This window comes from Dreissena polymorpha, chromosome 3, assembly GCF_020536995.1.
Source record: "Dreissena polymorpha isolate Duluth1 chromosome 3, UMN_Dpol_1.0, whole genome shotgun sequence".
NCBI lineage: Eukaryota > Metazoa > Mollusca > Bivalvia > Myida > Dreissenidae > Dreissena > Dreissena polymorpha.
In genome coordinates, this window is record NC_068357.1 from 755,749 (window position 1) to 771,259 (window position 15,511).

General features: G+C 31.0%; 1 protein-coding gene across 1 annotated transcript; it reads left to right on the forward strand.

The window, feature by feature from the left end:
• Positions 1–942: 942 nt before the first annotated feature.
• Positions 943–14,281, forward strand: LOC127872709 (FMRFamide peptide receptor frpr-18-like). Its single transcript, XM_052416045.1, has 2 exons — positions 943–1,061; positions 12,959–14,281. Exons 1-2 carry the CDS (start codon positions 1,033–1,035, stop codon positions 14,109–14,111), a joined length of 1,182 nt encoding a protein of 393 aa, XP_052272005.1. The 5' UTR covers positions 943–1,032; the 3' UTR covers positions 14,112–14,281.
• Positions 14,282–15,511: the final 1,230 nt, after the last annotated feature.

A 15,511-nucleotide genomic window follows, 5' to 3' on the forward strand; every position in this document is an offset into this window, starting at 1 on the left:
GTGACAATATGCAAAGAACAAATTGCTGCATGAGTACACGATGTATCATAAAGAAACCGAAATAGTTTAGTCAGTTAATGAGGCCACTGGACCATATAGGCTTCTTGTTGTCAACATTTGCCTTGTTAGATTTAGATGCTTAGGCATTACAGTGGTATTATGGTCAAGCTGTTATGCAAATGTGCGCTAAACATAGTCGCAGTAATCATTATGCCCAGTACGACATTTAATCCAGCCCATTATGCACACACCGGTCTAACTGGCCTGTGTACTAACGCGAAAGGAATTGTGGGTAGCACTTCTTTTACGAGTGAAAAGTGAAAGCGAAAGTATGTCAAGTAATCGTGCTTCTGATAATCGCTATCAGTCTTAATAGAGATTCAACTATTCACGTTGATTATAACTTTAGGGTGGCGTAATCCTCTTAGTCGAGAATGACTTGTTTCGCAAATTCAATTTAAACATCGTTTATTTGCTGTTATCAGTCGCGCGGGAATGTAGGAATCTCTTTATCGTTGTTTTATAACCATACAGTACTAAACAATTGTAGTCGTAACACTGGGTTGTGCTTCATTGCTTTAAGGCTCGAATGCGTCTTTACGACTTCATTCAGAGTTGGGCGTTTGTGTTTTTCATTGATTTTGTAATAATGGTAATGTGGTAATTATTGGCAAGTATGACCACACATTGATTCATTCGCGGAGAGATGTACGGGATTTCCGATCAATTCTACAGAGATTAGCATATTTGGCACAATAAATTGGCATTAGTTGCAAATATCTGATACAACTGTAAATTGCAAATCAAAGTGAGAAGTACTCTGCGAATAAATGATTAACGTTCATACAAGTCCGCGCATTTTATAGGGAACAGATTCTGAGGAATATCGGCATTCGGAATACGCATCGAAGCATTCCGACTGGCCAGTAAATATGTTTCTGTAGTAGATGGTGATGCAGCTATAAATTACGTTTGCGGTGATTGACTTGGAAGTGTTCAGTTAACCAGGCTGTGAGTTGACAACGGGATTTCATGACGGAATGTAACAACGAATTTGTGAGGTATTTAACAGTAAATAAGTTTATGTTAAGGTTAGATACGAAATGACACATGCTTTTAATATATTTATTTCAAATGATTTATGACTAAGCAAATACTATTATCTATTAATTCAATTTCAACAAATAACGCAAGATAAAATGACATTTTTTAACAAGAAGATGTATTATTGCTGACATAAGTACAATTGTTATGTATACAGTGTTTTTTTTAAGAAACTGTAGAACTACCACGAATGTGTAGAAAATTAAATTTATATTTAATATATATTACATATTTTTTTTCTAAAAAAAACTTAAATGAAATGCCGAAATGTGCGCTCTTTAAATAAAGATCATATGGTTGTTTAATTTGTGGTTTATATTTTATTCTAGAATAGCATACACTGTATTTGTGATAAAAGTTTGTGTAATGTAATACAAACATGAATATATGAATGAGTTTTGATGTATAATAGCGTCATGAACAATATTATCTGAAATCATTTTAATTTAAGAAGAAAACCATTAAAACAAGCACACACAATTCGTTTAGACATTTTGTATTTTTCAAGCCCTCTATATTAAAAGAAACTTGTTATATCATTTACGAGTGACTTAGTAAATGATAATGACTTCAAATGCATCTGCAATGAATCGTTTGATTTAAAATAATAATAAAATAATCCATACTTGTTGACAATAATGTTTCATTCAAAAACGTTTTACATGCTGAGGGAATGATATTTTGTTTATAAAACCATATAATTGTGCATTATCATTTTATAATAACTATGTTACCATTTAGCGTGATCTTTGCCACGTATAACTAAGATACTCTTTGTGAACACATGCTTTTTAAGAAATAGAGAATTGTACAATGAATGATACAAACGCTTCTTTTCCACATTTATAACGCGTTTTTTAAATCAAATTTGCGACACAATGTAATGCTTACTAATTTTAATTGATGAATACGAGATTAACTTATTAAAGGAAATTGTATCAAATAACAAAAACGCATCTTTTACAAATTTGCGATGGGATTTTATGCTTGTTCCACAAATTTTAATTGGGGAATAGTTTGTATCAGTTGCAATTGACAAATGGTCGAATTTTAAAACACGCCATCTATTGTTTTAATATTGCTTAAAGAGTACTTTTTTTTAAGGCGTTAACAAGTTGTTTTTCACTGATACGACCGACCCTTATTGTTTGTGCCGACCCATATTTGTTTAATTCCTGGTTGTGTTTCTGACCAGTTGTGTGAAAAGTGATCAAATACACAAAAATTACCTGGCAATTTGAAAAAAAGTTTGCTTCATTTTAACATTTATTTTATTTTATATTTAATAAATACACAAAGCTTATTAAAAAGAGTATTGACATATTTCCGCATTGTATTGCTTAAACGGGTTTAATTTGTGAAATCATAATATAGTTTTAAACGGGTTTAATTTGTGAAATCATAATATAGTTTTAAATGGGTTTAATTTGTGAAATCATAATATAGTTTTTAAACGGGTTTAATTTGTGAAATTATAATATAGTTTTAAACGGGTTAAATTTGTGGAATCATAATATAGTTTTAAACGGGTTTAATTTGTGAAATCATAATACAGTTAGCAACGGGTTTAATTTGTGAAATCATAATATAGTTTTAAACGGGTTTAATTTGTGAAATCATAATTTAGTTTTAGACGGGTTTAATTTTTGAAATCATAATATAGTTTTAAACGGGTTTAATTTGTGAAATCATAATATAGTTTTAAACGGGTTTAATTTATGAAATTATAATATAGTTTTAAACGGGTTTAATTTGTGAAATCATAATATAGTTTTAAACGGGTTTAATTTGTGAAATCATAATATAGTTTTAAACGGGTTTAATTTGTGAAATCATAATATAGTTTTAAACGGGTTTAATTTGTGAAATCATAATATAGTTTTAAACGGGTTTAATTTGTGAAATCATAATATAGTTTTAAACGGGTTTAATTTGTGAAATCATAATATAGTTTTAAACGGGTTTAATTTGTGAAATCATAATATAGTTTTAAACGGGTTTAATTTGTGAAATCATAATATAGTTTTAAACGGGTTTAATTTGTGAAATCATAATATAGTTTTAAACGGGTTTAATTTGTGAAATCATAATATAGTTTTAGAAATTAAAGGTTTATCTTAACAAAATATCTTTTAAGCGATGTTTGGTGAAACAAAAAGCAACTTTTTTGCTTCGCTTAATATACTAAATATACTTTATACCATTAATATAAAATGAAGATCATCCGATATGTTCGATGAAAGAAAAGAGCGTTCGTGTATTGTGCTATTGGCTTCAAATTAAGCAAATGACGAAAAGTAAGCTGATGTTTTTTTAGCGCGTGTTGTGGTATTGTTGACATATGTAGAAGTACGTTTACTTAGTATTATGTTCTACGATAGGGTTGAAAAACAAACATAATGGGTTGAAAGTTTTTCGTCATATAAGTTTTATTTGTATGTCTAATACTACTTCAAAATCATTTCGAAATATGCATGTGTGCACATTATCGTGCTATTTGTTTCATGTCTATGTCCAGCCTTACGGAGATTTGTGATGGCCTTTTTTCAAGTCGTTATGCTAATGCTCTCTTTTGAAATTTAATTCAGTTTTACTGACGACATTGTGAAAAGGTGTCGTAAGAAAACAGATTGTAGTATAATGTCACTAAGGTTGTCAAATAAGAAGATCACACGATTCATACATATTATACAAAAAACAGGGTTGTAATTCCGATTTGTTGAAATAGCTAGATTTGCGTATGCATGTATGAATGTATTCAACTCTAAGATTACTATCATTTTGATGCAAGTAAAACAGTAACGTTCAATGGAACATAAATTAGCGCAACTTATGTTTGATGTTTTATAAAAGTTGTATATTTACCATTTCCTTTCCGCATGGTTTAAACAGTTATTACACTCGAGGAGGTGTTTGTTCTAGACATACATTGGAGTGTTATTTTAAACAACATACGTTAATTGAGCCTTTTTAAATACGAAATTAGTGAGCATTTTTTCCCTATTAAAGCAGGCATGTATACTTAATAGGTAAAATAATAAAACGGTTAAGACACAAGTGTTACAAACTATAAACACGCAATATTATCTATTTCCTTTTTATTAGTAAGAGTTTACATGATAAAATAGAACACATTAATTTACAATATGCTTTACCAGTGTATAATTTCGAAAACATTTCATCAGTCTGTAATTCTAATATAGAATTTCAAATTAACGATCAGTTTTTCTTAGAAACACTTTTGATGGACATTAGAGGCTCTACACATATTCATTTAATAAAAAGAAATGCCAAATTAATATAAAACAGGAGTTAATTAAACAAATTGAAGTTATCGAGAATAATTTGAATCAGGATAATGAAATGTTATTGATAAATCTCCAAAATGAACTACAATTAATAAGAGAAGAAACAATTAAAGGAAATGTAATTCGTTCCAGAGCTAAATGGATAGAAAATGGAGAAAAACAAACATTTTTTTTGCAATTTAGAAAAGTACAATTATACTAACAAAACGATACCATTCTTAGAAACGCCCGATGGCAATATTATAAATGAACAATCAACAATTCTAAAAGAAGCAGAATTATTTTATAAGAACTTACACACTGATGCAACAGAAATAAAAGATATTGACATTGAAGGCTTTTTAGATAATGCTTATACTAATACGTTAAGTCCTGAACAATCTTTATTTTTGGAAGGTCTTCTTTTATTTCTAGAAGTTTCTAACACATTAAAAAATATGAAAAATGACAAAAGTCCCGGTTCTGAATGATTTACTTCTATTTTTCTCAAAGTATTTTGGGGGAAACTGGGTCATTTTGTAGTAAGAGCCTTGAACTGTTCGTTTACAAATGGAGAACTGTCTATTACACAAAACCAAGGAATTATCACGTGTATTCCGAAAAAAACCCAGACCAAATCATTAAAAAAAAATTGAATACCAATCACTTTGTTAAATATTGTTTATAAATTAGCATCTGGTACTATTGCTGCAAGACTAAAGACAGTTTTAGATCATCTGATAAACAAAGATCAAATATGGTTTGTAAAGGGTAGATTTATAGGAGAAAAATTCGTCTCGTATATGATATTATGAATTTTACTGAAAAACATAATATACCTGGGCTATTAATTATGATAGACTTTTATTTATAAAACGCTTACTTTGTTGAGTTTGGTCCCAGTTTCATTAAATGGATATCGCGTTTTTATCATAATACTTCTACTGCTGTGCAGTTGAATGGTTTTCTTTCCGAATTCTTTAACATAGGTCGTGGCTGTAAACAGGGGGATCCAATAAGTCCATACCTATTTATTTTATGTGCTGAAATTTTATCAATTAAATAAGAAATAACAGGAATATCAAAGGTATCTGTATCAATGGCATAGAATATAAAATTTCACAATTCGCATATGATACAACACTACTGCTAGATGGAAGTGAGGACACCGTTAATAAAACCATCGATATCCTTTATCACTTCTCTCAATTTTCAGGTTTGAAAATTAATTTCGAGAAAACCCATGTTATTTGGATAGGTTCCTTAAAATATAGCACCCTTTCGATAAAAACGAAATGGAAGTTGGATTGGGGAAACAATAATTTTAAACTACTGGGTATACAGTTCACAATGACTTGGTAAAAATGGTGTCGTTAAATTTTAATGATAAAATACAAAGCATTGCGAATTGCATCAAATTATGGAACAGAAGAGCGCTAACGCCAATTGGTAGAATAACAGTTGTCAAATCTCTTTTATTACCGCTGCTAACAAATTTATTTTCAACATTACCAACACCAAATCAATAAATATTATATAAAATAAATAGCATGTTTTACGAATTTGTTTGGCAAGGTCAGCCAAGAGTGAAAAGTAAGACTTTTACAAGAAATTATTGAACGAATTGATGAATCTAACGAAACCGACCTTATATTATTTTCTGATTTTTATAAAGCCTTCGACAGTCTTGATCATGAATTTATGTTTAAATGCCTGCGCCATTTCGGTTTTAGCGAACACACTTTACAGTGGGTTAAGTTATTCTATAAAGATGCAACATCGCGTGTTACAAATAATGGACATTTTTCGGAGTTTTTCTGTATAAAAAGAGGGGTGAGGCAAGGATGTCCTTTATCGCCGTGCCTTTTTATTATCTGCATTGAATTAATGTCAATAGACATAGAACTTAACACAGAAGTAAAAGGAATAAAAATTAATAATGTAGAACTAAAACAGTCACTTTTTGCTGATGACGCTTCTTTCATACTAAACGGTTCTCGTATATCGTTTGAAACATTAATAAAAGTCATAGAAGAATTTGCAGAAATATCCGGACTTACATTAAACAGACAGAAATGTTAAATACTTAAAATAGGGGCATTCAAAAATAACCCAATCGAGTTTTGCAAACAATTCATTTGGAACTCTAAACACGCCTCAACTTTAGGGATAGAATTTAGTAACGAACCAACAGAAATAATGTCATTAAATTTTCCTGAAAAAATTCATGCTTTTGAAACTTGTTTGAATAAATAGAAACAGTGGAAACTATCATTAATTGGAAAAATCACAGTTTTTAAAAAACTTTGCAATACCCAAGCTTGTATATCCATTAACAGTTTTACCAAATCCATCCCAAGAAATCATTTAAAAAATAAATACACTATGTTTCAAATTTCTGTGGGATGAAAAACCTGATAAAATTGCCAGAAAGCAGATCATACAAGATTATGCCGATGGTGGTTTAAAAATGTAAGACATTGACCTATTCTTAACATCCCTTAAAGCCAGTTGGGTGAAAAGATTTATATTTCAACCCGACTCAAAACTGATTAGAATATATACCAATATGCTAAACAACTATGGAGGAATGTTAATTTTCAAATCAAATTACCATGAAAAAGATGTTAGAGACCTTAACATCAAATCCGAATTCTTAAAAAACATCCTCTGTGGATGGCTCAGTGTCTCATTAAAAAAAAATGAAATCCCAATACAAAAGCCAATTATCTGGATTAATACCTTTATAAAAAACGAAAATAAAACTTTTTTTATTAAAACATGGTTCGAAAGAGGTATTCAATATATTGAACATATATATGATTTTAGAAAGAGAGAATTTTACAGTTTCCAAGATATAGTAATTCTTTATGAAATAGATAAAGCAGATTTTATAAAATACCATCAAATTGTCAAAAGCATACCCGTCGATTGGAAAAACAACCTAAAAGTAAACGATATCATTTATACCACCCCGGAATACATGCTTAACAAAATAACAGAACAAACAAAAGCTTGCAAACTAGTTTATAAATCTCTTTTACTAAAACACAAACCTGAAAAGTTCAAACAATTTGACAAATGGAAAGACACGCTTAATTATCCAGAAATTAATCCAAGAACTATCTTCAGTCAATCAGTTAAATTAACTATTGACACCAAACTTAGAAATTTCCAATATAAATATCTCATGCACATTTTACCAAACAACACTTACCTACATAAATGCAATCTCGTTCCGTCAACCTTATGCGATTTTTGTAATATGTACTCAGAAACGAATATTCATGTATTCTGGTAATGTCACCTCATTCAAAAATTTTGGATGGATATCAAAAACTTTATTGACAACAAATCAAACAGGTTAGAAAACATTGAACTAAATTTTGCAAAAATATCATTCTGTAATTTCACCATAGCTGACTCCAAAAATGCACACGTTATAAACTCCGTAATATTATTGGCTAAATACTTTATCTTTAAATGCAAACAGGAAAAAGCAACACCGCAAATAGATGCTTTTGTATCTTTTTTTAATAATCGAATTAAACTCGATGAATTAATAGCGACAACACAAAATAAATTACATATATTTTATACTCACTGGACATTTGTAACATAGGTACACCAACCCAAAAGCAACATACACTTTCCTTTTTTTAATTTTTAGTCTTTTTTTTCTATCCATATATTTATGTAACTTTGTGATTCTATTCCATGTTGGTGAAACTTAAAACATATTTATTCACACCAACCATAGTCTTCACTGATGCTTTGTATCATAATTATATCGAGAAAAATGTGAAACAAATATATAAAAAAATAAGTATTTCATACATTATATGTTCTGCAATTATGTAATAAAAATATTACAATGGAAATAAAAAAATGGAATAACAAAAAAAGAGTGAAAAGTCAAGTACTTATTAAAGATTATGACAATGGGGGTTTAAGAATGGTTAATGTCTTTTCGTATGATAAAAAGTAAAAAATTCTATGGTTAAACAGACTTATTACATGTTATAGTAGTACATGCTATGGATTCGCACTTAAAAATATACTTGTATTAGAAAAAATAGTTAACTTCGGAAAAAGTTATATTGAGTTATGTGTAAGACAGATGTTTAATCCTTTTTGGAAAGACGTATTAGAATCTTTTGCAGATTTTATCGACAATTTTCCAACAGACAATATCACGAAATTTCAAGAACTTTCATTATACTTTAACCATAAGTTGTCAATTGGACACGGACATTTTTATGTTCCTAGTTGGTATAATAACGAAATACGATTTGTTCAAGATATCATGAAATACAATGGAACATTTTTAACTAGAATGGAATTTGAACAAAAACTAGGCGCTAGTGTGAACTTTTTACAATTTAAAGGAATACTACAAGCAATTAAAAAATACTTGCTTAAACTTGATAAAATCTCAACAATAAATAATGATTATTGTTTCCCAATCATCCCGGGATATATTTAGCCTATATTATTGCACACCAAAAAACTCTCTTATATATAACACATTAATACACACCAATGAAATTCCAACAGGCCAAGTAAGTAAAATGGAACAGCATTTTCAGTATTGAAAGCTCAGAATGGAAAAGCCTTTATGCATGGGTATTTAAAACCACAAAAGATTCATGCAACCAATGGTTCCAAGTGAGACTGACTCACAACATACTAGCCACAAATAATTTGTAAAAAAAATAAAAATAAGTGACTCAGACAAATGTACTTTCTGTAAAACAGAAACAGAGACTCTTGTCCATTTATTTTGGAGTTGTAATGTCATAAAAATGTTTCTACATCACATCACATCTGCTATTAAAAACATTTATAACAATTTTAGTTTTGATTGTGAAACATTTATACTGGGATCAGTTGGTAACCATTCTGAAAAGTATAACGTTTTATGTCTCGAAATAAAACGCTTAATTTATAACTGTGGACGTAAAATGGTAACCCCTACAATTAATGGTCTCCGAAGTAGCTGCAAAATAGCATCTGCAGTTATACAAAACACGCATTTAGCCAATAGTTATAAAAGTTCGTGTGAATTGGTCGAATCTCTTTGTAATACTAATTTACCTTCATAATTATTAGTATGTTTGTGTTGTATTTTTTTATAGAATTGGCTTACATTATTGTATTATGACTGATTGTACTTTAATTCAATTTATTACTACTCCAGTGATGTTTGTATTTAACTGTTCAATGCATATTGGCGAATAAATAAATTTATGGAAAACAAAGTTTGTTTGCAGCGATTATTTAACAGTAAGCAAAGCATGGTACATATCCGAATTATGAACACATTCTCTTTCATCGGATATCAATGTGGCTAAAACTAATATATTGCATTACTGTACTCCTCATATGGTCAGCAATCTATGTTGTACTGGCCAGTCGATAAAATGTTTAACGCCCTACTGCTCAAGCATTTTACGATCATCGTGCGATGAAAATTACACAAAATTGTATAACTTCGACGGTGAATACAATGTTGCCTTTGCGTTGTTTTTTTTTTCGATGTATGCTGATCCACTAATATTAATATTGAGCTTAATCAGGAGCTGTCATAATATATTATTTCGATATTAAAGGCAAGACATGATTTACAGGACATAATACCGTTGCGTTAGGCTCTACGTGTACATAAATCCAAATATGATAACCCTATACGTGATTATTTTGAATAAGGAGTTGTTATTGACATAAAAAAGTATTGCCCAAAACTAGTAGAGCATATAGTTGAACGTATAACCGACCCCAGATAAAAAGTCACCCATATCGCGAACATTTACACATGCTGCATTTGAATTTTGAGTGCATATAATTGATATCAATAATATTAAAATAATATGACTGTGTTATAGCCGGTGACTGAATTCGGGGATTCGAAATGAGAATGATATTCTTGAAATGGTGAAAATTATTTTTAATAACATTAATTTGCCGACTTATTGTACGCATGCGAAAGTAAAAGACAATCTGAAGATAACCGTGTCATGCATTTATATCGAAACTGAAGTGATTAATTGCAAAGACGAATCAGATGATCAGATTTCATTAAATATGGTATGTTAAAAAAAGAGATATTGTGAAAAGATAATAATTAAAATGTTAATATTATTATTTATGGTTTCAAGTAAACCGTTTTAAAAAGTGTGATAAAGAAAACAGGTAGCACAACATGGTTCGACGGTGAATATGTGAGCGCCATGAAAACAACAAAAACCGATATGCTATTAATAAAACAAAACGATGATCAATTGAATGGGCTTATAATGTTTTAAAGTTAGTAAAATGAAATATGCACACGAAATACAATATGAAAGTGATCATATTTAAATGCCATGAATTTGATGCCAGAGATAGTAAATTGTGTGATATACAAGCGGGTTTTAGTTAAAACTACATCACGATAATTGTTTTGCGATGATATAGCTTAAATGTCTGGCGCAGACTGAAGTAGAATGCTCAACAATTTTATTTGTTAAACTGTTCGGTAAAAGTGTGGGACTTAAATTTAGTATACATACCACAGAAATAGTGTTTTTAACAATTGGATGAACATCATGATAGGCGGAAAAATCGATCAATTGTAATGACAAGTTAAATATCATTGTTTAAGATTGCTCAAGGTTATTTAAGCGTATTTATTCTTTTTTCGTTCTATAGGAAACAAGTTTAATAAATATTGTTTGATAATTACGTCTGTCCCGTGGTGTTATCTGGATCAGACATATTGGACAAAAAACGCTGAGTCATGTCTTTGAAACATTTAGTTGGCGCATTGTAATTTTTTTAATTGACTGTAAACTGCAGTTCTAGATTCATTAGTCAGCTACCGTATGCATGTTTTCTTAACAATTTAAAAAGAACTGGGAAAGGAAACTTTTCATAAATAGGCATATTTATAGGATCTGAAACGAGTTGTCTTGCCATACCATATTTTATTAAAGTTTCAAGTTCAGGAATTGTGTTAACGAATTTCCTGGACGAGTTTAATAAAATATGGTATGATATGACAACGAGTGTCAGATCTATTTTATCACATGCCCTTAAATGAGCAAATAAAATAAATATTTACGCAAACATAATGATATCCGGAATGCTGTTTACATTTCGTGACGTCATTTGACGTTGCAACGTCATTTCAGCAAAATAACAAAAGGCGATTGGTAAATAAACGAAAACAAAGCCAATGAAAACGCTTTAAAATCTTGTTTTACACATGTGTAATATAAAAAATATGAAATGGTTGTATTACATGGGGAACAGGGTATAGAATCTGATAAAAGGAAATGTTCTGATATGTTTTAATAGTGTGCGTTACTATGATACAAATCGTCGATATGCATCATGGGTTTCAAATTCAAGAATATATTTGGGCTGTGCGGATATGTTTTGTTTAAAGAAATTCGTTTCTTAGCAAAAATCCAGTTTTGGCGGAAAGTGTCGTCCCTTATTGGTTTGTGTGGACTGCACATGCTAATCTGGGACGGCACTTTCCGCATATGCATTAAACAACCTTTTGACAAAGCAAGGTCCATTGAAATTCAAACGAATTTGATATGTATTGAAGCGACATTGAGTGTTTGTCTCAGTATATTCAGACCTTATGGCCTTAGTACGAACAATACAATGTACTAGAGAGACTTGCTTCTCGTATTATATTTTGTTGTTTTATTCTAATTTGTGCTATAATTATATTGTTGAAAAACAATAACAACGGTTTATATATCTGGCAAATATTGGAAATAGTCATGCAATAGTTTCAAATTTATGTAATACAATTATATTTTATATTTTATGTTTTCCCTACTTAAAATACCTTTAAAACGACTGGTTTCACTATTGTTTATGTTCTGTTGATTGAATTCAAGTTTACTTTTTAATACCTTAATACCAGTTTGGGAAAATTAGTCAGAGAGTAGGATGCTCTCTAGGAATCAGAATAGCCTGATTTGAATCATCCCGCTCAGAGCCATGGAGTTTTCTGAAATAATTTATGAATGTACAATTATCATGTACATATGACTGTTATTACGCATATATTGCGCTGATATAATTATGTTCATAATTGCATTGATTTCAGAATTATGTAAACTATAACAGGCATTATATTGACTTTGTTAAGATCAAAAACTAACTTTTTGCCAATTATAATAGTATAGGTGTATTGTACATTAGTGTGCCTGACTCCTTTTACCACACACAAATTCTACTAATACTACTTAGCGTCAAATGTTATCGTCATATTAAAATATGTTTTCTAATGCACTATGATGTATGACAATTTCCTGTTGGAAGAACATGTTTCATCATAAGGTCAATTTAAACACGTTGTTAGCTAATAGTCTTCGTTGATATACTGAACGCTTAAATGGTTCTTGATTGACAAGCACCGCTTTATATAAATATTTACTTTCACACTTTTCACATTTAAATGGCGTTTTTGCATAAACATAATAATTTGAATGGAACATTTTCATTGTAACGCTATATGTCCTTCGCTAAATACTCTTCAATAATTGCTCTCCTTTTTATTTCAGAATGACAAACTTGACTCTGTCGACAGAAGTCATGACGGGGTACAACTGTTCGGCGCTTTACCGTCCGTCATCTAACGAATCATTGCTCTGTACAGACTCGACTCTGACGGCCGATGGTACTGGAGAATCCCTTGCATCTGCAGAGATGTACCTTGTCCCAATTATAGCAGGGTTTGGCATTGTAGGAAATACTCTGGCGTTTATTGTCTTCAGGCATAAGTCAATCCGAGAGAACTCCTCCAGTTTCTTTTTGGCGGTCAGAAGTTTGTCAGATATCGGTTTCCTAGTTACGCTTCTGATTATTTGGACGTCATCCGTGTTTGGACTTTATTTAAGCAGGATCCTTCTAGTTTGCAAGACGCTTATTTTTCTGTCTTATGTGTTCGGATGCTTGTCCGTTTGGCTGGTAGTATTGGTAACAGCGGAAAACTATATTCGAATATGCAAACCGGCTTTGGTCAAAATTGTTTGTAAAACTAGAAATGCTAAACTGATATGTCTGCTCTTAGTTATATCCATTTTAATCAGTTACAGTTTTCCGTTTTGGACTATGACCGATGATTGCACGCCATTACACATTCATTATGAATTCGTTACGGTAATGGTGTATATCGATTCAGTGTTTACGTTATTCCTGCCATCGATTGTCATATTAATTTTAATGGCGCAAATTGCAGTGTCCCTAATCAATTCTAATAATCGTCGTAGGCGATTGGGAAAATTTCCAATAGCCGGAAAAATGAACATTTTCACAAAAGTGACTCAAATGCTTTTTGCTGTGACCTTGGTATTTGTCATCCTGAATATTCCATCTCATGTGGTCCGACTTCGTCTGGTGATTGCGAGCTTTTTCAAGAACAGCCTTGCAATCAGGACATCAGACGCCATCGCACAGTCCATCGCAACTATGCTTTACTACGCCTCCATGGCCATAAATGTGATAATTTACTTAACGTTTGGGAGTCGCTTTCGTCAAGCCTTGGTTCGTATCATTCGAGGTGAGGAATTCCGCACTAATCGCCTGTGCCACGAACGAGAGAGAATGACACGCATGTCGATGTCGATGCAAACGATTCCCACACAGTGTTCAACAAATAACAATTTGCTCAATATTGAAACAAGTATGAAAAGAGCTCATAGTGCTGAAATCTAATAATTTGTGTAGAATTCAATGATTGCAATTTCTGCGATGTCATATCTGATTTTATTTTAACTCTCGAATTTACCAGCGCGAAAAATCTATCCAACTCATTTTACTTTCGTGTTATTGTATTACTACATTTTAGTATCAATTTTTAATAAATTTCAATTCTGAGTGTTATTCATAAATGCTCACATCGAAAGATTTGATAAGTTTTATTTTATTTAAACTTCTTAAATAAACTTATGAAAAAATCGTGTCTGCAGAATAACATATTTGAGTTTGCGACATCAAAACTTACTTTAAAATAATCTACGCTTGAAAAGGACATCGACTTCAAACGACGAAATTTACATCTTGTTTGAAAACTCCCACGTATTGTTTAACTATTGCAAATGTTAAATATAATATTTGTTTTGAATTATTAAAAATTTCACTATTAAAATGCAAACACTATTGTATATTTGCTATATACACCTACACCTAAGTAATAAGTTCAGTTAAACGCTTTATATGGCTGTAAGTATGTGTGGACTAATGCATAACAAATAACTGTCATTCATGTTTTAGCTTAGTGATCTCGATGAATGCTTTCACGAGTTGCTTTCTAGAATAGAAGAATTGGACTGGGAACCAAACACAAAACATGAGTTTTAGCATCATATTTAAAAAGAATCGTATTGAAATGTAAAAGCTCCGATACCAATTTACGTAATTGCGCACACAATGTGATAAAATATACTCTTAAAGACAGAACGTTGTCAATAATGAAAACGCAATTAGATGAATTACTGATTGCGTATTGGTTTAAATCAATTAATTCAACTGTTATCTTTATATCATTGTCTTTTTTTATATCTTTATTTTATATTGCTCATTGTCGATGGGTTAATAAGCGTAAGTTAACGTTTGACGTTTTTACTTTGATAATTATACTACTCATTGTTATTTGAAACCCACAAATCCGAACACATCAAAGGAGGAAACTAAATAAAAACTAAAAGACAAACAACATTGTTTTGCTATGGTGATCGTCTGCACACGTTTTGAATATTGCCAATGTCGGCAGTAGCCGCGTGCATATGAATATGTTCGCACTTAAGCAACGAAGCCTAAATCATTACTTGGAACTATAAGAGGATAAGTGCACCCACCCTTTGTGAACAAGTCAAACCTGTGGTTTTCATATTTTGGAACGTAGCCTTTGCCCAGTGGTTATACATATGAATTGGAAATAAGTATTGCACAGAGGGAGATAATTGGCTAGCTGCAACCCATTAAAGAAGCATGTCTTGGATTGTGTTACTCAAGAAGTCGTAGAGTTTATTGCATAACAATTTAAGAAACACGTATAAAGATGCTTTTGACATATTGACGAGTTGCTTTGTGCTAACTAGACAGAAGGTATTGAT